This window comes from Rhinoderma darwinii, unplaced genomic scaffold, assembly GCF_050947455.1.
Source record: "Rhinoderma darwinii isolate aRhiDar2 unplaced genomic scaffold, aRhiDar2.hap1 Scaffold_673, whole genome shotgun sequence".
Taxonomy (NCBI): Eukaryota; Metazoa; Chordata; class Amphibia; order Anura; family Rhinodermatidae; genus Rhinoderma; species Rhinoderma darwinii.
The window spans coordinates 111063-133231 of record NW_027464231.1 but is presented as its reverse complement, the minus strand read 5'-3'; the positions used below and the strand labels follow the sequence as shown (position 1 = coordinate 133231).

At 43.0% G+C, this 22169-nt stretch overlaps 1 protein-coding gene across 1 annotated transcript in view; it reads left to right on the top strand.

Annotated features, from left to right (window-relative positions):
• LOC142728081 (uncharacterized) overlaps window positions 1-15411 on the top strand; it is a 64241-nt gene extending 48830 nt beyond the window's left edge. The window contains exon 2 of the mRNA XM_075849098.1: window positions 14330-15411. Within this exon, the coding sequence (XP_075705213.1) occupies window positions 14362-15258 (897 nt within the window). The 5' untranslated portion in view covers window positions 14330-14361 and the 3' untranslated portion in view covers window positions 15259-15411. The remainder of the gene's footprint in view (window positions 1-14329) is intronic.
• The last annotated feature ends 6758 nt before the right edge of the window (window positions 15412-22169 follow it).

Here is a 22169-nt window from a genome sequence, read left to right as displayed (position 1 = left end):
CTTGCTGTCAGTGAGTAGCTGACCGCTCCAATACACTGCACTACGCATGTAGTGCAGTGTATTAGAATAGCGATCAGGGCCTCCTGCCCTCAAGTCCCCTAGTGGGACAAAGTAATAAAGTAAAAAAAAGATGTGTAAAAATAAGAAAATAAAAGTTTTAAAAGTATTAAAAGTAAAAATCCCCCCTTTTTCCCTTATCAGTCCTTTATTATTAATAAAAATATATAAACAAACAAATAAACTATACATAATTGGTATCGCCGCGTCCGTAACGGCCTGAACTACAAAATTATTTCGTTATTTATCCCGCGCGGTGAAAGCCGTAAAAGAAAATAATAATAGACCGTACCAAAATCACAATTGTTTGGTCACTTCACCTCCCAAAAAATGGAATAAAAAGAGATCAAAAAGTCGCATGTACCTAAAAATGCTCCTGATCGAAACTACAGTTCATTACACAAAAAATAAGTCCTCGCACGGCTTTCTTGATGGAAAAATAAAAAAGTTCTGGCTCTTAGAATAAGGTAACACAAAAAGGGAATGATTGTTTACAAAACGTATTTTATTGTGCAAACGCCATAAGACATCAAAAAACCTATAAACATCTGGTATCGCCGTAATCGTATCGCCCCGCAGAATAAAGTGAATGTCATTTATAGCGCACGGTGAACGCTGTAAAAAAAATAGAATAAAAACTGATCAAAAAGTCGCATGCACCCCATGAAAACTGCAATGAATTCCTCAAGGGGTCTAGTTTCCAAAATGGGGTCACTTTTGGGGGGTTTCCACTGTTTTGGCACCACAAGACCTTTTCAAACCGGACATGGTGCCTAATAAAAAGGAGGCCTCAAAATCCACTAGGTCTTCCTTTGCTTCGGAGGCCGGTGCTTCAGTCCATTACCGCACTAGAGCCACATGTGGGATATTTCTCAAAACTGCAGAATCTGGGCAATACATTTTGAGTTGCGTTTCTCTGGTAAAACCTTTTGTGTTATAGAAAAAAAATTGTATAAAAAGGATTTTCTGACAAAAATAAATATGTAAATTTCACCTCTACTTTGCTCTAAATTCCTGTGAAACACTTAAAGGGTTCATAAACTTTCTAAATGCTATTGTGAATACTTTGAGGGGTCTAGTTTCTAAAATGGGGTGTTTCATAGGGGTGTCTAATATATGGGCCCCTCAAAGCAACTTCAGAACTGAAGTGGAACCTAAAAAAAAAAAAAAATGAGGCAATAATTTGCTTCTCCTGATGAGCATTGCCTACTCCAAGATGACCCCAGTTTTGCCCGTTTGTATAAACGGAGACCCCTATTAGACCGTTTCAGTGTCCGGTTTTCCCAAGCATACACCACCGAGACGTTTATTTCTATTGAGGAGTCCTTGGTACATTTTAAAGGGAGGCTTCAATTCCGCGAGTACCTGCTGGGTAAGAGGGCAAGGTATGGCGTGAAGATGTATAAGCGGTGCGAGAGTGCATCAGGGTATACCTACAAATTTAGGATATATGAAGGGAAGGACACTAGTATTCAGCCCCCAGAATGCCCTCCCCCCCCCCCTTACTGGGAGTTAATGCAAAAATTGTGTGGGATTTGGTGCACCCACTGCTAGACCAGGGTTACCACCTCTACCTGGATAATTTTTATACCAGCGTCACTCTCTTCAACTGCCACGCTTCCAGAAGTCATGCGGCACCGCTAGAAGAAATCTGAGAGGCCTCCCTAAGACTCTGCTTGGGCAAACACTCAGAGGGGGTGAGAGCAGGGCACAATCTAGCAGCAACATATTGTGTGTCAAGTACAAGGACAAGAGAGATGTCACACCAGTACCCATGTACCTGTACGAGGTACCAGTACAAAGACCCCTAAACCAGACTGCATCCTGGACTACAGTAGGTACATGGGAGGGGTGGACTTGTTAGATCAAGCCCTGAAGCCCTACAGCGCCATGCGGTGTGGTATAAGAAGCTGGCCGTGCACATCATACAGATGGCATTGTACAATGTGTACGTGCTACGTCGATGTACAGGCCAGAGGGGAACTTTCCTGAAATTTCAAGAGGTGGTTATCAAGAAACTAATTTTTAGGGACCAAGAAGGGGGGGGCACCCAGTACTTCTGGAAGCATGGCCACACGCATCGTACCAGGGCAACACTTTCCAGGAGAAGTTCCCCAAACTGGCAAGAAAGGAAAAAGTCAAAAGAGGTACAAAGTCTGCTATAAGAGGGGGATAAGGAAGGACACAATATATCAATGTGACACGTGTCCCGAAAAACTAAGGCTCCGTATGAAAGAGTGCTTCAAAATTTATCATACATCCTGTAAAGGATTTGCCAGACACAGGTTCTGTGTCGACGCCCGTGGGCAATCAGTCTGCACCTGCTCCTATGTCTGTGAGACTGACTCCATCTTCCACCACTCAGGATGTCAGGCTTAGGAGTGGGAGAGCCTATCACAGCCTGGCCAGACGGAGCTAGTTCCCGCCCACTGTCTATTTATAGCTGCCTTTCCTGTTCCTCCTTTGCCTGTGATTCTTCTATGCTTGTTTCCTGGCTTGCTGCTGCTGCTGCTTGTACTACTGATCCTCTGCTTGTTATTGACCTTGGCTTTCTGACAACTCTCCTGCTCAGCGTTTTGTACCTCGCTCACTCCTTGTTTGACTCGGCTCGTTCACCACTCTTGTTGCTCACGGTGTCTCCGTGGGCAGCTGCCCCGTTTCCCTATCTTCTGTGTACCCCTGTCTGTTTTGTCTGTCTTGCACTTACTGAGCGTAGGGACCGTTGCCCAGTTGTACCCTGTCGCTTAGGACGGGTCGTTGCAAGTAGGCAGGGACTGAGTGGCGGGTAGATTAGGGCTCACCTGTCTGTCTCCCTACCTTGTCATTACACATCCCTTGATTTTTAATCTACCCCAGTTTTACTTACCCTGATGCACTCCGCACAGCTTATCCCCCGTCGTCTTTCCCCTCTGAGCCCTGCTGCGTGCCCAGGCAGCTGATAACAGCCACATGTAGGGTATTGCCATACCCGTGGGAACACACATTACAGTTTATAGGGTGTATGTCTCCGGTCAAAATGCTCACTACACCTCTAAATGAATGCCTTAAGGGGTGTAGTTTTTAAAATGGGGTCACTTCTTGGAGGTTTCAACTGTACTGTTACCTCAGGGGCTACTGCATACATGACTTCGCACCAGAAAATCCCCAGTAGGCCAAATGGTGGTCCTTTCCTTCTGAGCCCTCCCATGGTCCCAAACATCAGTTTATCACCACAAATTGGGCATTGCCGCACTCAGGACAAATTGGGCAACAAAATGGGGTATTTTATTTCTTGTGAAAATAAGAAATTTTCAGCCAAAACTACATATTATTGGAAAAAATAAATTTTGTTTGAATTCCCAGCCCAATTCAAATAAGTTATGTGAAAAAACTATGGGGTCAAAATGGTCACAACCCCAATAAATGAATTCCTTGAGGGGGTAGTTTCCAAAATGGGGTACTTCTGGTGGGTTTCCATTGCTTTGATACCTCTGGGGCTCTGCAAATGCGACATGGCACCCAAAAACCAATCCAGCAAAATCTGAACTCCAAAGAACAAATAGTGCTCCTTTCCTTCTAAGCCCTCCTATGGGCCCAAACGGCAGTTTAGCACCACAAATGGGGTATTGCTGCACTCAGGACAAATTGGGCAACAAAATGGAGTGTTTTATTTCTTGTGAAAATAAGAAATTTTTAGCTAAAACTACATATTATTGGAAAATATATATTTTTTTTAAATTCCCAGCCCAATTCAAATAAGTTCTGTGAAGAAACTATGGGGTCTAAATGGTCACATTACCCATCAATTAATTCCTTGAGGGGTGTAGTTTCCAAAATGGGGTCACTTCTGGTGGGTTTCCATTGCTTTGATACCTCTGGGGCTCTGCAAATGCGACATTGCACCCGAAAACCAATCCAGCAAAATCTGCACTCCAAAGAACACACAGCGCTCCTTCCCTTCTGAGGCCACCCATGGGCCCAAACGGCAGTTTTTCACCACAAATGGGTTATTGCTGCACTCAGGACAAATTGGGCAACAAAATGTGGTATTTTGTTCCCTGTGAAAATAAGAAATGTTGATGAAAAATGACATCTTATTGGAAAAAATTTATTTTTTTTTCATTTCACAGCCCAATTCAAATACGTGCTGTGTAAAAACTGTGGGGTCAAAATGGTAACAACAACCATAAATTAATTCCTTGAGGGGTGTAGTTTCCGAAATGGGGTCACTTCTGGTGGGTTTTCATTGCTTTGATATCTCTGGGGCTCTGCAAATGCGACATGGCACCCGAAAACCAATCCAGCAAAATCTGGACTCCAAAGAACAAATAGTGCTCCTTTCCTTCTAAGCCCCCCTATGGGCCCAAACGGCAGTTTAGCACCACAAATGGGGTATTGCTGCACTCAGGACAAATTGGGCAACAAAATGGAGTGTTTTATTTCTTGTGAAAATAAGAAATTTTTAGCTAAAACTACATATTATTGGAAAATATATATTTTTTTTAAATTCCCAGCCCAATTCAAATAAGTTCTGTGAAGAAACTATGGGGTCTTAATGGTCACAATACCCATCAATTAATTCCTTGAGGGGTGTAGTTTCCAAAATGGGGTCACTTCTGGTGGGTTTCCATTGCTTTGATACCTCTGGGGCTCTGCAAAAGCGACATGGCACCCGAAAACCAATCCAGCAAAATCTGCACTCCAAAGAACACACAGCGCTCCTTCCCTTCTGAGGCCACCCATGGGCCCAAACGGCAGTTTATCACCACAAATGGGTTATTGCTGCACTCAGGACAAATTGGGCAACAAAATGGGGTATTTTGTTCCCTGTGAAAATAAGAAATGTTGATGAAAAATGACATCTTATTGGAAAAAATGTATTTTTTTTTCATTTCACAGCCCAATTCAAATACGTGCTGTGGAAAAACTGTGGGGTCAAAATGGTAACAACAACCATAAATTAATTCCTTGAGGGGTGTAGTTTCCGAAATGGGGTCACTTCTGGTGGGTTTTCATTGCTTTGATATCTCTGGGGCTCTGCAAATGCGACATGGCACCCGAAAACCAATCCAGCAAAATCTGGACTCCAACAAACACATAGCTCTCCTTTCCTTCTGAGCCCTCCAATGGGCCCAAACGGCAATTTATCACCACAAATGGGGTATTGCCGCACTCAGGACAAATTGGGCAACAAAATGGGGTATTTTGTTACCTGTGAAAATAAGAAATTTTGATAAAAAATGACATCTTATTGGAAAAAAATTTCATTTTTTTAATTTCATAGCCCAATTCAAATACGTGCTGTGTAAAAACTGTGGGGTCAAAATGGTAACAACAACCACAAATGAATTCCTTGAGGGGTTTAGTTTCCGAAATGGGGTCACTTTTTGGGGATTCCTACTGTTTTGGCACCTCAACACCTCTTCAAACCTGGCATGCTGCCTAAAATATATTCTAATAAAAAAGAGGCCTCAAAATGCACTAGGCGCTTCTTTGCTTCTGGGGCTTGTGTTTCAGTCCACGAGCGCACTAGAGACACATGTGGGACATTTCTAAAAACTGCAGAATCTGGACAATACATATTTAGTATTGTTTTTCTGGTAAAACCTTCTGTGTTACAGAATTTTTTTTTATACAATTGAAATTCAGCAAGAAAAATTAAATTTGCAAATTTCACCTCTACTTTTCTTGAATTTCTGTGAAATGCCTGAAGGGTTAAATAAACTTTCTAAATGCTGTTTTGAATACTTTGATGGGTCTAGTTTTCAAAATGGGGTGTTTTATGGGGGTTTCTAATACATAGGCCTCTCAAAGCCACTTCGGAACTGAACAGGTACCTTAAAAAAGGGCTTTTGAAATTTTCTTAAAAATATGAAAAATTGCTGTTTATGTTCTAAGCCTTGTAACGTCCAAGAAAAATAAAAGAATGTTCAAAAAACTATGCCAATCTAAAGTAGACATATGGGAAATGTGAGCTAGTAACTATTTTGGGTGGTATAACTGTCTGTTTTACAAGCAGATGCATTTATATTTTGAAAAATGCTATTTTTTATAAATTTTCTCTACATTTTGCAATTTTTCACCAATAAACACTGAATATATCGTCCAAATTTTGCCACTAACATAAAGCCCAATGTGTCACGAGAAAACAATCTCAGAATCGCTTGGATAGGTTTAAGCATTCCGACGTTATTACCACATAAAGTGAAATATGTCAGATTTCAAAAATGCGTCCTTAAGGGGTTAATAATGTAATTCCCCCAAAAAAATTTAGTTCAGGGACATTGGGGGTCCATTATCTGTAATTGATAGCAGTGGGATTTTGTACTGGAAAATGTAATTCCAGGACTTGATCACCCACAAATAAATAAAATCATAAAGAGTAAAATTAGTTTCACGGTCTGAAAAAAATATGCTCTATGACCTTTCCCAAAAGAAATCCTCCCTACTTGGAAATCCCACAAACTAAAAAGAAAATATAAATAAATCGACTCCCTAAAAAGACCCACACCCCCTTTTTTTTTTTTGTGTTAATATTAGTAATTGTAATCTGTGTGGTTTTGAAAGAGGGGTAGTTTCAAAGGCCTGGTTTTGATAGACACATGGGGAGTAAAAGCGGGTATCCCTACTCCTTCCCTGCTTACTACATACCCGGCACCTTTTTTGGAGATATTTTTGGGTCTCGGTGAAAGGGACGGGGTGTAAAAAGTGGCGCTCTGAAAGTCTGCGCACATATTCAGACTCGCAGGTATAGTGGAATCAAAACTCCTGCTCCTGGTACTGAAAAAAAGTGAGCGTTACTTAGGCCTTTTTAAAAAGAACAAAACTGTTATACGTAGTAATCTGAATTAAGGAGATTGGCACCTTTTTGTACTAGGCATATTTTTTCTTCACCGGGTAAGGTTGAAGCACCTGGTCTGAAAGATCTACACCCCCAATAAATTTGTTTCATTTTTACCCCATATCTGGCTCGTTTGGAGGGGATGAATTGACAAAAAGAAATACGGCCTTTAAAGCTCATAAGTGATTCATCTACAGATAAATCCCTTAGAAGGGCGATTAATAGCATTAATTTATTAAGCCAATCACAGCCTGGGTCACTTCTTGGGGGGACTTGGGAATTATTGGTAAAATACATGAACCGCATTAGGGCTTCATAGCGGTTTCTGGACATCACTGCTACAAATACAGGGATAGCGTGGACAGCACTAGAAGTCCAGTAGGACCGGACAGATGTTTTTGTTTTTTTAACCAAACCCAAATTGAGAGTAATGCCTAAAAATATTTTAATTTCTGGGACACTTGTGCCATTCCACATTCTTAAGTAAATAGATGCAGACTTTTGCAGAACAAATTAAATAGCATAAAGATTAGTCTGCTGGACAATTAATTGTAGGACTGTATCACATACGTATAAATAAAAAAAATCATAGGCTGTAATATTTGCAACATCGACATTAATTCCTGGAGTCGCTTCCATTTGGGGTACTTGGGGAGAAAACTATAGTGCGGGATCCCACATTGCAGGAGGGACTGCAACACTCGGCCCTGCACTTGACACCTCGACAGCGACGGCTGTATCTACCACCATAGGGCTATGGGGTCCAGTGGTAGAATTGGAATCGCCACTGTCGGAAAAAGGTTCCGCTTCTGAAGCGGTGTCGGTCTCTCAGAACTGTCGAAGCATAGTGAGGCTTGCTCCGCACGGTACATTCTCTGAGACATTATGTGTGGGTACATACACAAGCTCTATACGTCCTAATATAACCTAAAGTAAGCCTAAGAATAACACTAAGGCCGAGTTCCTACGCGTAGCGGAAATTCCGCAGCATTTTCAGTAGCAGCAAAGTAGGTGAGATTTACCAAATCTCATGCCCACGCTGCGGAAAAAAACCTGCAGTGTAAACGTCAATAAATTTACCTGCGGTGCAGAATTTAATTCCGCAGCATGTCAAATTATGCTGAGTTATTGTTGATTTTCCATTGCGAGTATTCACATTCAATTCAATGAGGATTCAAAACCCGCAACAGAAAGCCAAGTTTTGCGGCGTAATCGTAAAGATCGCACTTCCGGAAAAAAAAAACATACTTACCCAAAATGCCCTCCTTCCTCCTGGGATGACGTTGCGTCCCATATGACCCCTGCAGCCAATCACAGGCTGCAGCATCACAGTTCTTGCAATGTCATCCAGGGAGGCTGGAGCGGACATCAGAGGAGGGAGGGTGTAAGTATGAACGGCTTTTTTCCGCAGCGAATATTCCGTTAGAAAAACTGCACCACAATGTAGTGCGATTTTGGGACTAAATATACTGCGGGTTCTAGGTTGGACACGCTGCGTGATTTTTACGTAGCGTATCCGCCCCTGTGGGTACCCAGCTTAAAACTTTTTTTTTTCTTTTTTTTTTGTTTTGCTTGTTTCGTTTTTGTTTTTTATAACAGACGTAAAAATAAAATAAAGCCCTAACCCTAATGAAGCCCTGATCTAGCCTTACAGATAGTACTGCTATGACAGCCCTAAATCCTAACCTTAATCTATTATATAATATATATATATATATATATATATATATATAAAAATATATATATTAGGTAGAAAAAAGTTGCACTTCAGAGAGTTCAAGTATCACGGTGCTATGCGTCCTTGACCGTCATCCACACGGTCCTGAATTGGATACACAAACGAGGAAATAGACGCAGCACTCCAAAAGTAGTTGCAAAGATAGTGGTTTATTCACCCATGTACAGAAATAGCTACGTTTCAGTCCTCTCAGCAGGACCTTTGTCAAGCTTGACAAAGGTCCTGCTGAGAGGACTGAAACATAGCTATTTCTGTACATGGGTGAATAAACCACTATCTTTGCAACTACTTTTGGAGTGCTGCGTCTATTTCCTCGTTTGTATATATATATATATATATATATATATATATATATATATATATATATATACGTATGTATATATATAATTAGGTGATCGGGGTGTTTTTTTCGTAGTGCACACTGATCTACTTTTGATAGTTCATTGTATGACCGCAAAATAATTCCCAACAGTTGCCGGGTTCTTCGATCAGCACGGGGGGGGGGGGGCGGTCTATGGCTCTTCTTGTGGGGACAGACCATCAGCATTTTGGTGTTGGCTTCCCCGTTTGTATTGGATGGAGAAGCTGTAAGGTTGTAAGGACAGGCTCCACCGCAGTAATCGTCCATTGTCCCCTGACCCTCGGTTCAGCCATGTGAGGGGATTGTGATCCGTTACAATTGTAAAGTCTCTGTCATAAAGGTATGGCTGTAATTTTGAGAGCCCATACGATGGCAGGGCACTGTCTTTCAATAGTGGCACAGGCAACTTCCCGATCTAGTAGTTTACGACTGATGAAAGCAACTGGATGTTCAAGCCCAGCCGCGTTTATCTGGCTAAGAACTGCTCCAATACCGTAGGTGGATGCATCTGTCTGCACAAGGAACCTGTGCTTGTAGTCTGGTGCGGCCAAGACAGGGGCAGTGGTGAGAGCCGTCTTTAATGCTATAAAGGCTTCCTCACAGGCAGGTGTCCACTTCACCATACTAGGCATGTTTTTGCGGGTCAGGTCATTTAGGGGCTTTGCCAGGGAACTGAAATCGGAAACTCATTTTCGGTAGTAACTGGCGGTCCTCAAAAAGGCCAGTACTTGTTTCTTATTTTTAGAGGTAGGCCAGTTGCTAATGGCTTCCACCTTGGCAGGCTCAGGTCTTAGGTTCCCCCTCCTACTCTGTGCCCCAGATATTGCACCTCAGCCATACCCAACTGGCATTTATCAGGACGAATTGTCAGTCCTGCTGCAAGAATATGGTCTAACACTATGCCTAAGTGTTTAAGATGTTCCTCCCATGATGTGCTGAAAATGGCAATATCATCCAAGTATGCACAGACAAAGTCCTGACATTGTTCTAACAGCCGGTCTACCGATCTTTGGAAGGTTGCTGGGGCATTTTTCACCCCAAAGGGCATTCCCAGGAACTCAAGAGTCCAAAGGGGGTAATAAATGCAGATCGCTTCCGGGTGTCCTCTTTTAGGGGTATCTGCCAGTACCCCTTGCTCAAGTCTTATGTAGTTACAAATTAAACACTGGCCAGCCGATCCAACAGATCATCAATCTGGGGCATAGGGTACTCGTCACATTTGATGGCATCATTTAGGCTCAGGTAATCTACGCAGAATCGCGTTGTGCCATCCTTTTTGGGCACCAGTATCAGAGGGGAGGCCCAGGGGCTCTGAGATGGCCTAATAATCCCAAGTTGTTTCATGTCCGCCAGTTCATTCTTGATCATGTCCCGAACGGCCTCAGGAACTCGGTAGCGGGCCTGCTGGATTGGGCGTTGTCCTGGAGTTTCCACGTGGTGGTGAGTGTTGTCCGTCCGGCGCTGAGGAAAACACGGAAGCCCTCGGACCCAGCAAGCCGAGAATATCACCCTTTTGGATATTCAACAGATGGGGTCCCAGGGGCACTTGGTCCAGAGTACCCCCAGCTCGAGCCAGATGTAGAAAGTCCGGGAGGGAGTTGTCTCCTTCCTTATCACTAGGGGGATAGCAAATGGCCAAAACAGGTAGGGACCGGTCGTGGTAATCTTTCAGCATGTTGATGTGGACAGTCTCTTGTCGCCGGCCACTAGGGTTCATGGCAATGACGTAATTAGTGTCATTACATTTTCGGATAACTCGGTAAGGGCCATCCCATGTTGCTTGAAGCTTGTTGGCAGGGGCAGCGATAATCATGAGCACTTGTTGCCCTTCAATAAATTCACGGGTCCTTGCTTTCCGATCATACCAGGTCTTCTGGCTATACTGGGCCCCTTGCAGGCGTTCTTTAGCCAAGGTCACTAGTCGGGTAAGGCGTTCTCGAAATTCCAGAACATAAGGAATGACAGGTACTCCAGTGTCGGTGATATCTCCCAGTATTCCTTTAGAAGGGTGAGGACCCCACGGACCCTTCGACCATAGAGCAGTTCGAAAGGGGAAAATCCGGTTGACTCTTGGGTAGGCAAACAGGAGATGTGGCAGGTATTGCTCCCAGTCCCGTTCAGTGTCTGCAAAGGCACGTAGCAAATTTTTAGGGATCCATTAAAATGGTCACACAGTCCATTGGTTCGGGGTGGTATGGGGTGGTGCGAATGGCTCGGACGCCGCAGGAACTGGACCAAGTCTGACGTGAACTGGATCCCTTGATCTGATAGTATTTCACTGGGAAATCCTACTCGGGTGAAGACGGTAACAAGAGCCTCTGCTACCTTTATGGCTGTAATGCTGGACAGAGCCACGGCCTCAGGATACCGGTGGCATAATCCACCACCGTCAGGATATACTGTTTCCCTGTTCTGCTGGGGTGCACTAGAGTTCCTATTATATCTACAGCTAAAAGCTGAAATGGCTCCTCAATGATTGGCAGGGGTTGCATGGGTACCTTGTGACGGGCGCCTGGATGTCGCATCCATTGGCACAAATCACAGGTACGGCAGTATTGAACTATCGATTGCGAAATGCCAGGCCAGTAAAAGTTGTGGGTGAGTCTTTTCTCTGTCCGTTTCCTACCTTTATGTCTAAATAAGGGGATGTCATGAGCCAGTTGGAGTAGTTGCAGCCTATACTTTTGAGGGACAATGAGTTGCTTGGTAGTCACTTCAGGGATGATCCCACCCCGGGCCTCTACTAAACGATAATACAATCCCTTATCTCTGGTGATCCTATCCCCATTCTTTCCCTCCTGCCCAGTTTCTGCCCTTAGTTTAATAGCTGCCAAGGTCGGATCATCTTCTATTTCTTGCCTAAACTCTTCTCGGTCCCAAAAGTCCCCCAATGTAGAATCAGTTGATGCAGCTCTTACCAGTTCGGTTGGGGGTCCTGGAGGCTGCTCCACAGTCAATTCCGAAACTCTCTGTGCTTGGGCAGCTTGGTGTCGGGTGACGACTCCCACAAAATGGCACTGTAATTCCCCAATGTCATTCCCAAGGAGAACATCCACAAGGAGTCCCCCCATAACACCAATCCAGAGTCTTTCCCCGTAACCATAATTCAAATGTACAGCAGCCTTCTGGATATATTTGCGAGTACACCCTACAAGTTCGATGGGTATTCCTGGGCCTTGATCGATTGCCTCTGGCCGAACAACACGGGGGTCAGCAATGGTCAGGAATGCCCCAGTGTCATCCTGCAGATGGCGCTGCCTTTGCTCTGGGTAACTTTGCGTAAGGGGTTGAATGCTATACATGCCAGAGGGTGTCTCCATGGTTCAGGGTTCAGCAGTCCACTCTGGTGGGGGTGGTGGTAACTCTTCCTCAGGCAGGATGGAGTGCACAAGATGCCGAGGGCGAGGGGGAAAAGATCGGAGCTCCCTTCGATTTCTTGAGGGGCACCTGGACTGTAAAGGGCCCGGCTGACCCCACCTATAACATTTCCTTTCTGAGAACCTTCCATATCGTGGTCAGAATTGTGGGGTCCCCGGATTGTTTGGCCTGGTTGTCATCGGCCTGCGGATGGGTTGAGGGGCATATATGACAGGAGGTGCCCGGGGGGCTGGGTTCGGCTGAGGTTTATTGTCCAGCAGACTCCTCCACTGAGGTTTGATGGTTAGTGCCTCATCAGCCAGGGCTGCAGCTCTATTCAATGTTGATGGCTCACATTCCCGGAACCATTTCCGTATTTCCTGGGGGCACTTGGCTTAAAACTGGAACCCATGCAGAATATCTTCCACAGTGAATCCACTTCCAGCCATCTCCGACACGCCTGGGACATTTTATGGGCATACATCCTAAAAGATCCTCCAGTAGTACAGGGAAGGTCTCAGAATTGGGCCCGATGTGAGTCTGGCATGACTACATAGTAATACAAAATAGTTTGTTTCACAATGTTTTAGTCCCGGTTCCACTGTGCGTCTAGGGTCCGGTATGCTTCTGCGGCTCCACCTTCAAGGAGCCCCACTAAAAAACGCATCCAATCAGAGGTGGGTACATCCAGCAGGGCGCTCTGATGTTCAAAGTCCTAGAAAAACCCTTCCACATCCCCAGTTACCTCATAAAATGTCTTGAAGTACTTCTGGATGACCCGTAAAGGTTCCTGGATTCTCTGGTTCTCACCCCAGGTAATATTCTAGCCTCTTTCAGCCTCCATTGCAGCTTGTCTCTGTTTTTTGCCATGCGAGCAGCTTCCAACTGATACTCCGGAGTAACGACTGGTCCCAGATCTGCCATTTCCTCCTCTTACCACACCAACCATTGGCTCTTAGTGGTAAGAGCCCCTGTCTCTGGAGCATGTCCATTAGCCACCTGGGAGGAGGTGATCTGGCTAGCACTCACCAGTAGATCAATTAATGGCTTTTTAGATAGTCACTGGTAGTTCAGTCCAAGTTCTCGGGCTCGTTCTTGGAGACTAAGGACGGTCCAGTTACGGAACTCATTCGCTGGGTGGTTCTCCATGGGGCTGCGCTCTGTTGATCCCGCTTCTGACACCAGTTGTCATGGGGTTCGTTAGGTTAATATACGATCAACAGAGCCAGTGAAGACAGGGCAACTCCAACAGTATTTATTGTATCCAATGCTGACAGACCAGGTCGCCCTCCACGCAGGGACAGCACACAGTCCACAATATCAGGTAAATACAGGAAACTCCTCAGAGCGCTGGCCTCAGCTTCAGCTCTCATTAAAGTCTACATCCAGGAGATCCCTCTCTTCCCCACGTCAAGCCCTTATATACCCCTCAGGGGGAGGAACATCTTGGCAGTTTCTAGTCACCATCATTTGTTATAATGACTTTAGTTTGTATTTCTACTGTCTGTATGTGAGTTGTGGTCTTTTGTACTATTATGTGTATTGTCCAACTATTGTCTGCCACAGAAAGGATGAGAACACAGGTCGGGGAGGTAATTGGATCTGCTGGGTTTGCTGCTCTGCACACTAGCTGAGTGATGGTGGTGCCTCCTGATGATCCCCTGTGGGGACTGGACAATGAGGACACTTTATGTCTTATGGCTGCGCGACCTGTGGTACCTGATTACAAAATGCATCCCTGAGGGCTCACAATAAACCACACAAAATGCATCATCACAACACATATAGCTTTTGAGGCAGATTTTTTAACTGAAGCCAGGTATTGATTCAAAGGTCTTTGCTTAAACTTCTCCCTCCTGCTTGATCCACTTCTGGCTTTGGCTCAAAAGAATGCATGTGTGTTTCCAGCCTAATATGAACGTCATACATGTGTCAACTTTGTGTCAACTTTTGTGTTTTGTAACAAAATCACACAATACATTTTTAATCCTTACAGAAATTCCCAGTACGAATTCTGAGGGAAACTTCATGTTATCGATTAATTATAAAGTAGAAGATGAAGAGATCATGCAGCAGTCTTCAGGAGAAAACCTCATTACCCTTAATGTACAGCCAGGACTTCAAAGTACAGATCTGTTACATAATTCCACTAATCATGAGGAATCTTCTCCTGACCAACCACAGATAGTTGCAACAAGTACAGGTCAAAGAGTGGGTAAAAGGTTTCAATGTTGTAAACCGTTCACAAAATGTTCTCGTCATTTTACAAACAGAAGAATTAACGCGGGAGGTAAGCTGTATTCATGTTCAGAATGTGGGAAAATTTTTACAGATAAATCACATCTTGTTTTACATGGGAGAAGTCACACAGGAGAGAAGCCGTATTCATGTCCACTATGTGAGAAATGTTTTTCACAAATATCAGATCTTGTTAGACATGAGAGAATTCACACAGGGGAGAAGCCATACTCATGTTCAGAATGTGGGAAATGTTTTACACAAAAATCAAGTCTTGCTAAACATGTGAGAATTCACACAGGAGAGAAGCCATATTCATGTTCAGAATGTGGGAAATGTTTTAAAGATAGTTCAAGTCTTGTTAGACATGGAAGAATTCACACAGGAGAGAAGCCACATTCATGTTCAGAATGTGGAAAATGTTTTGCTACTAAAGACAAACTTAGGGATCATCAGAGAACTCACACAGGAGAGAAGCCTTATTCATGTTCAGAATGTGGGAAATGTTATACAGATAAATCAAGTCTTGTTATTCATGAGAGAATTCACACAGGAGAGAAACCGTATTCATGTTCAGAATGCAGGAAATGTTTTATAGATAAATCACGTCTTGTTAAACATGAGAGAAGTCACATGGGGAAAAGCCATGTTCATGTTCAGAATGTGGGAAATGTTTTAATAGTATAGGCAAACTTGGGGCTCATCAGAGAAGTCACACAGTGGAAAAGTCGTTTTGATGTTCAGGAGAATCCAGAGTGACAGTAAGGACAATGTGAGTTTTTGTTTTTAAAATAAATGGACATTTTTATATTTGACTTTCATTAAAACAGTATAACAAGATATAGGTGATGGAATTTAACAAAAAAACACTAACAAATTAACTTTGCAGTTAGAAAAAAAAAATGCAAAAGATTTTTTATTTTTTTTGTAAATATCAGAAGTGTATTATCACTACCTTAAACACCTACAATTAGAATCAGGTGTGGAGCACGAAATCACGCACATATGCGGTGGCGAATGGCTACATGATTTTTCTGGTAATACCACAGTATTTACCTGCTACATCGTGTACACATTCGTCACTTATGTAAGTAATGTTGCGGCTGGCGATTTCATTTGTTCTTACCCTCAGGTAAGATTCACTTCTGGGAAAGCTTTGTAGCAGAAATTTGTGAAACTGAAAACCATTCCATACAGGGTTGTTTCTGCAGCATGCACATGGATACTAGAAAGCCCCATTCAAATAAATGGGACAGCAGCAGACATTTCTGAAACACTGCTATTTGTGACCTGGAGTTTGACTCATTCCTTCATTTATATTTTACATGTCTTTTTAATACACTCTTGGATTTGGCTAAAAAAGCTGCAAGTGTGATTCCAGCCTTAGAGAGGATCTAGGAGGAATGTGTCTCATTTAAACCTTTGACATTTGGTTTGCCCTTTGTTATTGAAATGTGTGGTATCACCATGCCAGAATGCTCTGAGGCCTTCAGAAAGGTTATGGATGTCTATAATTCAGGAACGGGAAGATGGCCAAAATATTAGATGTCAATCATTCCACTGTCCAGAAAACCATCTACATGTGGAGATTTCAGACAACTGCCAATTGGTCCAGGCCAGTCTGTCTCCGTAAGATCAGCCTGAGAGCAGAACACAAGATGCTGAAATAAGTTTCTGAGAACCCCATAATTTCTTTAAAGATCTACATGAAGATTTTGCCACTCTTGATGTCTACAATTGCAAAAATCAAAACTACATGTGGGTGTGCCAAAAGAAAACCTTAGCTATCCAGAAAAAAACATCAGGGAAAGAGTGAAGTTTGCTCATGAACCCCTTGGAAAAAAGCATGCAACTGTCTGCTATGGAAAGAAGAATCAAAAATGTATTTGTCCCCTGTATCAGAAGACATGTTTGGCATAAATTATAGACCGCATTTCACCAGAAAAATAACAAAATAACATACAACTTTTTATGGTTTGGGACTGCTTAACCGTATCAGGACCTGGGCAGCTCCTCATCCTAGAATCCACTATGAATTCTACATTGGCAGAGTGCCACGAACCTGGCTGGGAGGATGGGATTCCATTTTGTCAGCTTCTAGTAGCGCTTAAAAGCACCGAGGCGTCGATACTAACAGACCCCCCGGTTTTCATCAGGGACCGACGCAAGGCTGTTTGGACTTCTCTGCGGGGAATCTGCAAATTGGGTGCCTTAAAAGAAGTAGCCTTGAATCGTGCAGATGTTACCACAGATGCAGCTCATGATCAGGATATAATAGCGTGGTCAGGATCACAGGTACAGATGCAGAGGTCAGAGATACAAGCAGAGTCGTAACACAGGAAGTTAGATCAGGTATAGTACAATGCTGGAGCTAGGTAGAAATGACCTGATACTCTGGCACCTGTTGGTGCTCAGAGAGAGGCATATATGGGCTGTCCTATAGTTAGGCGTCATGAATTGGGAACTGCGGGCCCAAGAGAAAAGTCTGGGCTTAGAAGGCACCATGGCATTACCAGGAGGAGGATTTGGCAGCATCCCTGATGTAGCTGCCAGGACAATCCTTTTGGGGTCAACTATAAACTCCGGCTCATAATGTACATCCATTGACGTTCTTGGAACCTGCGCAATAAGTGATGGGTAGATTGAACTGTGAGAATAACCACGACCATCTGGCTTGACGAGGGTTCAGATGTCGATTAGAGTGTAGGTACAGGAGATGCTTATGATCGGTATAATTCGTAACAGGATGTGAGGCTCCTTCCAGTAGGTGCCTCCATTCCTCTAAAACAAGCTTGATGGCTAGGAGTTCTTTGTTCCCGATCCCATAATTCTTCTCCGTGGGAGAGAAACTTCTGGAAAAGAACCCACAGGAGTGCATTCTTTCCGAGACCTGCCGTTGGGACAGAACACCTCCCACAGCGAAGGAGGAGGCATCCACTTCCAGGAAGAAGGGAAGAGACAAATCAGGCTGGTTGAGGATTGGAGCAGAGAGGAACTCTGCTGTCAACTGATTTAATCCTTGATTGGCCTCTGGAGTCCACAGTTTGGGATCGGCCGACTTACGGGTGAGGGCTGCAATCGGGGCTATCAAGGAGGAGAATCCCTGAATAAATTGCCGGTAATAGTTGGCCAACCTCTGAACGGCCTTTAGCCTACTGGGTTGCGGCCAGTCTTGAATAGCCTCTACCTTGACTGGATCCATCTTGAGTCTGGTGCCCGACTAAATGTATCCCAGAAATGGAACAGAGGATTGCTCGAAGAGACACTTCTCCAGTTTACAATAAAGCGGATTGTCTCTCAGTTGGGTTAGGACATGGCAAACGTGGTTGCGGTGATCCGAAAGTGAACGGGAAAAGATCAAGATGTCGTCCAGATAAAGGACAATGAAGTGGTACAGCATGTCACAGAAAATCTTATTTATTAAACTCTGGAACACTGCGGGTGCATTACTCAGGCCGAAGGGCATGACTAAGTACTCGTAATGGCCATTCCTGGTGTTAAAGGCCATCTTCCATTCATCGCCAGGCTTGATGCGGATGAGATTGTAAGCGCCTCGCAGATCGAGCTTAGTGAACACTGTTGAACCACGTATCCGGTCAAATGCAGATACTTAACCTATAACATGTCATAATGACATGTCATAAGTTTTTATTGGTGGGGGTCCGAGCATAGAGACCCCTACCAATCTTTAAAACGAAGCGGCAGAAGTGCTCGTGTGAGCGCTCAGCTGCTTCGTTTCTGTTTGGCTTTTTCCGGAAAGCTGATGTATCGGAGTACGAGCTCATAGACTTTCTATTGAGCCCGTACTCAGATACATTGTTTTCCGGAAAAAGAGGAACAGAAATGCAGCGGCTGAGCGCTCACACGAGCGCTTCTGCCACTTCATTTTAGCGATTGGTGGGGGTCTAAGTGCTCGGACCCCCCTATCAAAACTTATGACATGTCAGAAGTTTGTTGAACGTTTAGTTACCCTTTAAAGTAGGCTTTGGATCATGGCAATACAAGTAAACCCACCAAGGAATGGCCAAAAAAAAAAAAAAAAGAAATGGAGGATTCTTGAATGGCCAAGTGAATGCCTAGTTCTAAATGTTAGCAAGATGCTGGGGGGGGGGGGGTGAAAACTAGTTTTGCATGCTCCCCATGAAAGAGTAGGAAACAAAATCTCCCATATAAGAGACTACTAAACCGTAAAGCCTCATTTGCATATTTTGGTCAGTATTTTGCATCAGTATTTGTAAGGCATAACTAGTACTAGGTCCAAAGCATGGAAGACATGCAAATCTTTCCATTATACTTTTCTCTGCTTAAGTTCCGTCCCCAGTTTTGGCTTACAAATACTGATGCCAAATGGTATCCAAAATACAGTGTGAATGAGGCCTTATAAAGGGGCAGAACCAGGTAATTGAGCCATAGAAGGAAGTGGCATATCTGTGAGGTATTTTTTTAAATCTTTTTATACTGTATGAATGAACACATGTCATGATGCACATGTCAAAATATGTAAAGAAAAAAAGATTACATGGGGTGTCCTTACGTGACTGAAGTCGGAGACACTGCAGGCTCCGTACACGTGTACTTTTGAAGGGTATGATGATTGTGAGTAAGCCCAAAACGACATTAGCGTTTTACCTTACACTTGAAAAAACTTTGTAGTTGTGTTACCATCCACAGAGCAGGTTTTTACATGAACTACCGTTCCTATTCTGACACAGCCGCAATGATCTCCCATCATTTTACACTAAACCTTATGTGTAACGTGTTGTTAGAATTTTTTTTTTTTAATAAAGTGCTTGTTTTATTCTCCGTGTTTGTTGAATTAGGTTTCATCAATGTACCTAAAAAGGGTTGTCTGTCTGTCTCTGTTTACAAAGCAATGATGTCACATCACATGGTGAAGATTGGCTGCCTTGGAGACAAGACATGGTGCCATCACGCCTCATAATCATAGGGAAGCAGGAAGCTGCAATGTGCGAATAGAGCAGAATAAAGGAGTATTTCCAACGCAGGATGTGCCATAAATTGCTGGTAGATGGAGGTGGTACCCGCACCTATGTGGAAAATAGGGGTCCCCTGACCTGCCTGATGAGTCGACTGCTGCATCATGGCGGAGAATTATTGGAGAAGTGGCTGTGCATGGGCATATACTAGATCCTCAGATACTCAAATCTGGATGTTTCCATCTGAGGAAGTCTGCAACCATGTTTTCTGATCCTTTTAGATGGACAAATGAGAAGAACTGATTTTACCTTGGCCCAGATGACATACAGTTAGGTCCAGAATTATTTGGCCAGTGACACAATCCTCATAATTTGGGCTCTATATGCCACCACATTGGATTTGAAATGAAACAACTGAGATGCAATTGAACTGTAGACTTTCAGGTTTAATTCAAGGGGTTGAACAAAAATATCCTGTGAAACGTTTAGGAATTGCAACCATTTTTATTACACAGTGAAGAGTACATCAGGGTATATGTAATATGTAGGAGTATATCAGGATATATGTAATCTGTGAGGAGTACATCAGGATATATGTAATCTGTGAGGAGTATATCAGGGTATATGTAAGATGAGGAGTACATCAGGGTATATGTAAGATGAGGAGTACATCAGGGTATATGTAATCTGTGAGGAGTACATCAGGGTATATGTAATATGTGAGGAGTACATCAGGATATATGTAATATGTGAGGAGTACATCAGGGTATATGTAATATGTGAGGAGTACATCAGGGTATATGTAATATGTGAGGAGTACATCAGGGTATATGTAATCTGTGAAGAGTACATCAGGGTATATGTAATATGTGAGGAGTACATCAGGATATATGTAATCTGTGAGGAGTACATCCGGGTATATGTAATATGTGAGGAGTACATCAGGGTATATGTAAGATGTGAGGAGTACATCAGGATATATGTAATCTGTGAGGAGTATATCAGGGTATATGTAATCTGAGGAGTACATCAGGGTATATGTAATCTGTGAGGAGTACATCAGGGTATATGTAATGTGTGAGGAAACATCAGGATATATGTAATCTGTGAGGAGTACATCAGGATATATATAATCTGTGAGGAGTACATCAGGATATATGTAATCTGTGAAGAGTACATCAGGGTATATGTAATCTGTGAGGAGTACATCAGGGTATATGTAATATGTGAGGAGTACATAAGGTTATATGTAATATGTGAGGAGTACATCAGGATATATGTAATCTGTGAAGAGTACATCAGGGTATATGTAATCTGTGAGGAGTACATCAGGGTATATGTAAACTGTGAGGAGTACATCAGGGTATATGTAATCTGTGAGGAGTACATCAGGGTATATGTAATATGTGAGGAGTACATAAGGTTATATGTAATATGTGAGGAGTACATCAGGGTATATGTAATCTGTGAAGAGTACATCAGGGTATGTGTAATATGTGAGGAGTACATCAGGGTATATGTAATATGTGAGGAGTACATCAGGGTATATGTAATCTGTGAGGAGTACATCAGGGTATATGTAATATGTGAGGAGTACATCAGGGTATATGTAATCTGAAGAGTACATCAGGGTATATGTAATATGTGAGGAGTACATCAGGGTATATGTAAGATGTGAGGAGTACATCAGGGTATATGTAAGATGTGAGGAGTACATCAGGATATATGTAATCTGTGAGGAGTACATCAGGGTATATGTAATATGTGAGGATTACATCAGGATATATGTAATCTGTGAAGAGTACATCAGGGTATATGTAATATGTGAGGAGTACATCAGGATATATGTAATCTGTGAGGAGTACATCAGGGTATATGTAAAATGTGAGGAGTACATCAGGGTATATGTAATCTGTGAGGAGTACATCAGGATATATGTAATCTGTGAGGAGTACATCAGGGTATATGTAATATGTGAGGAGTACATCAGGGTATATGTAATATGTGAGGAGTACATCAGGGTATATGTAATCTGTGAGTAGTACATCAGGATATATGTAATCTGTGAGTAGTACATCAGGGTATATGTAATCTGAGGAGTACATCAGGGTATATGTAATATGTGAGGAGTACATCAGGGTATATGTAAAATGTGCGGAGTACATCAGGGTATATGTAATATGTGAGGAGTACATCAGGGTATATGTAATCTGTGAGGAGTACATCAGGATATATGTATTCTGTGAGGAGTACATCAGGGTATATGTAATATGTGAGGGGTACATCAGGGTATATGTAATCTGTGAGGAGTACATCAGGGTATATGTAAAATGTGAGGAATACATCAGGGTATATGTAAAATGTGCGGAGTACATCAGGGTATATGTAATATGTGAGGAGTACATCAGGGTATATGTAATCTGTGAGGAGTACATCAGGATATATGTAATCTGTGAGGAGTACATCAGGATATATGTAATCTGTGAGGCGTACATCAGGGTATATGTAATATGTGAGTAGTACATCAGGGTATATGTAATCTGAGGAGTACATCAGGGTATATGTAATATGTGAGGAGTACATCAGGGTATATGTAAAATGTGCGGAGTACATCAGGGTATATGTAATATGTGAGGAGTACATCAGGGTATATGTAATCTG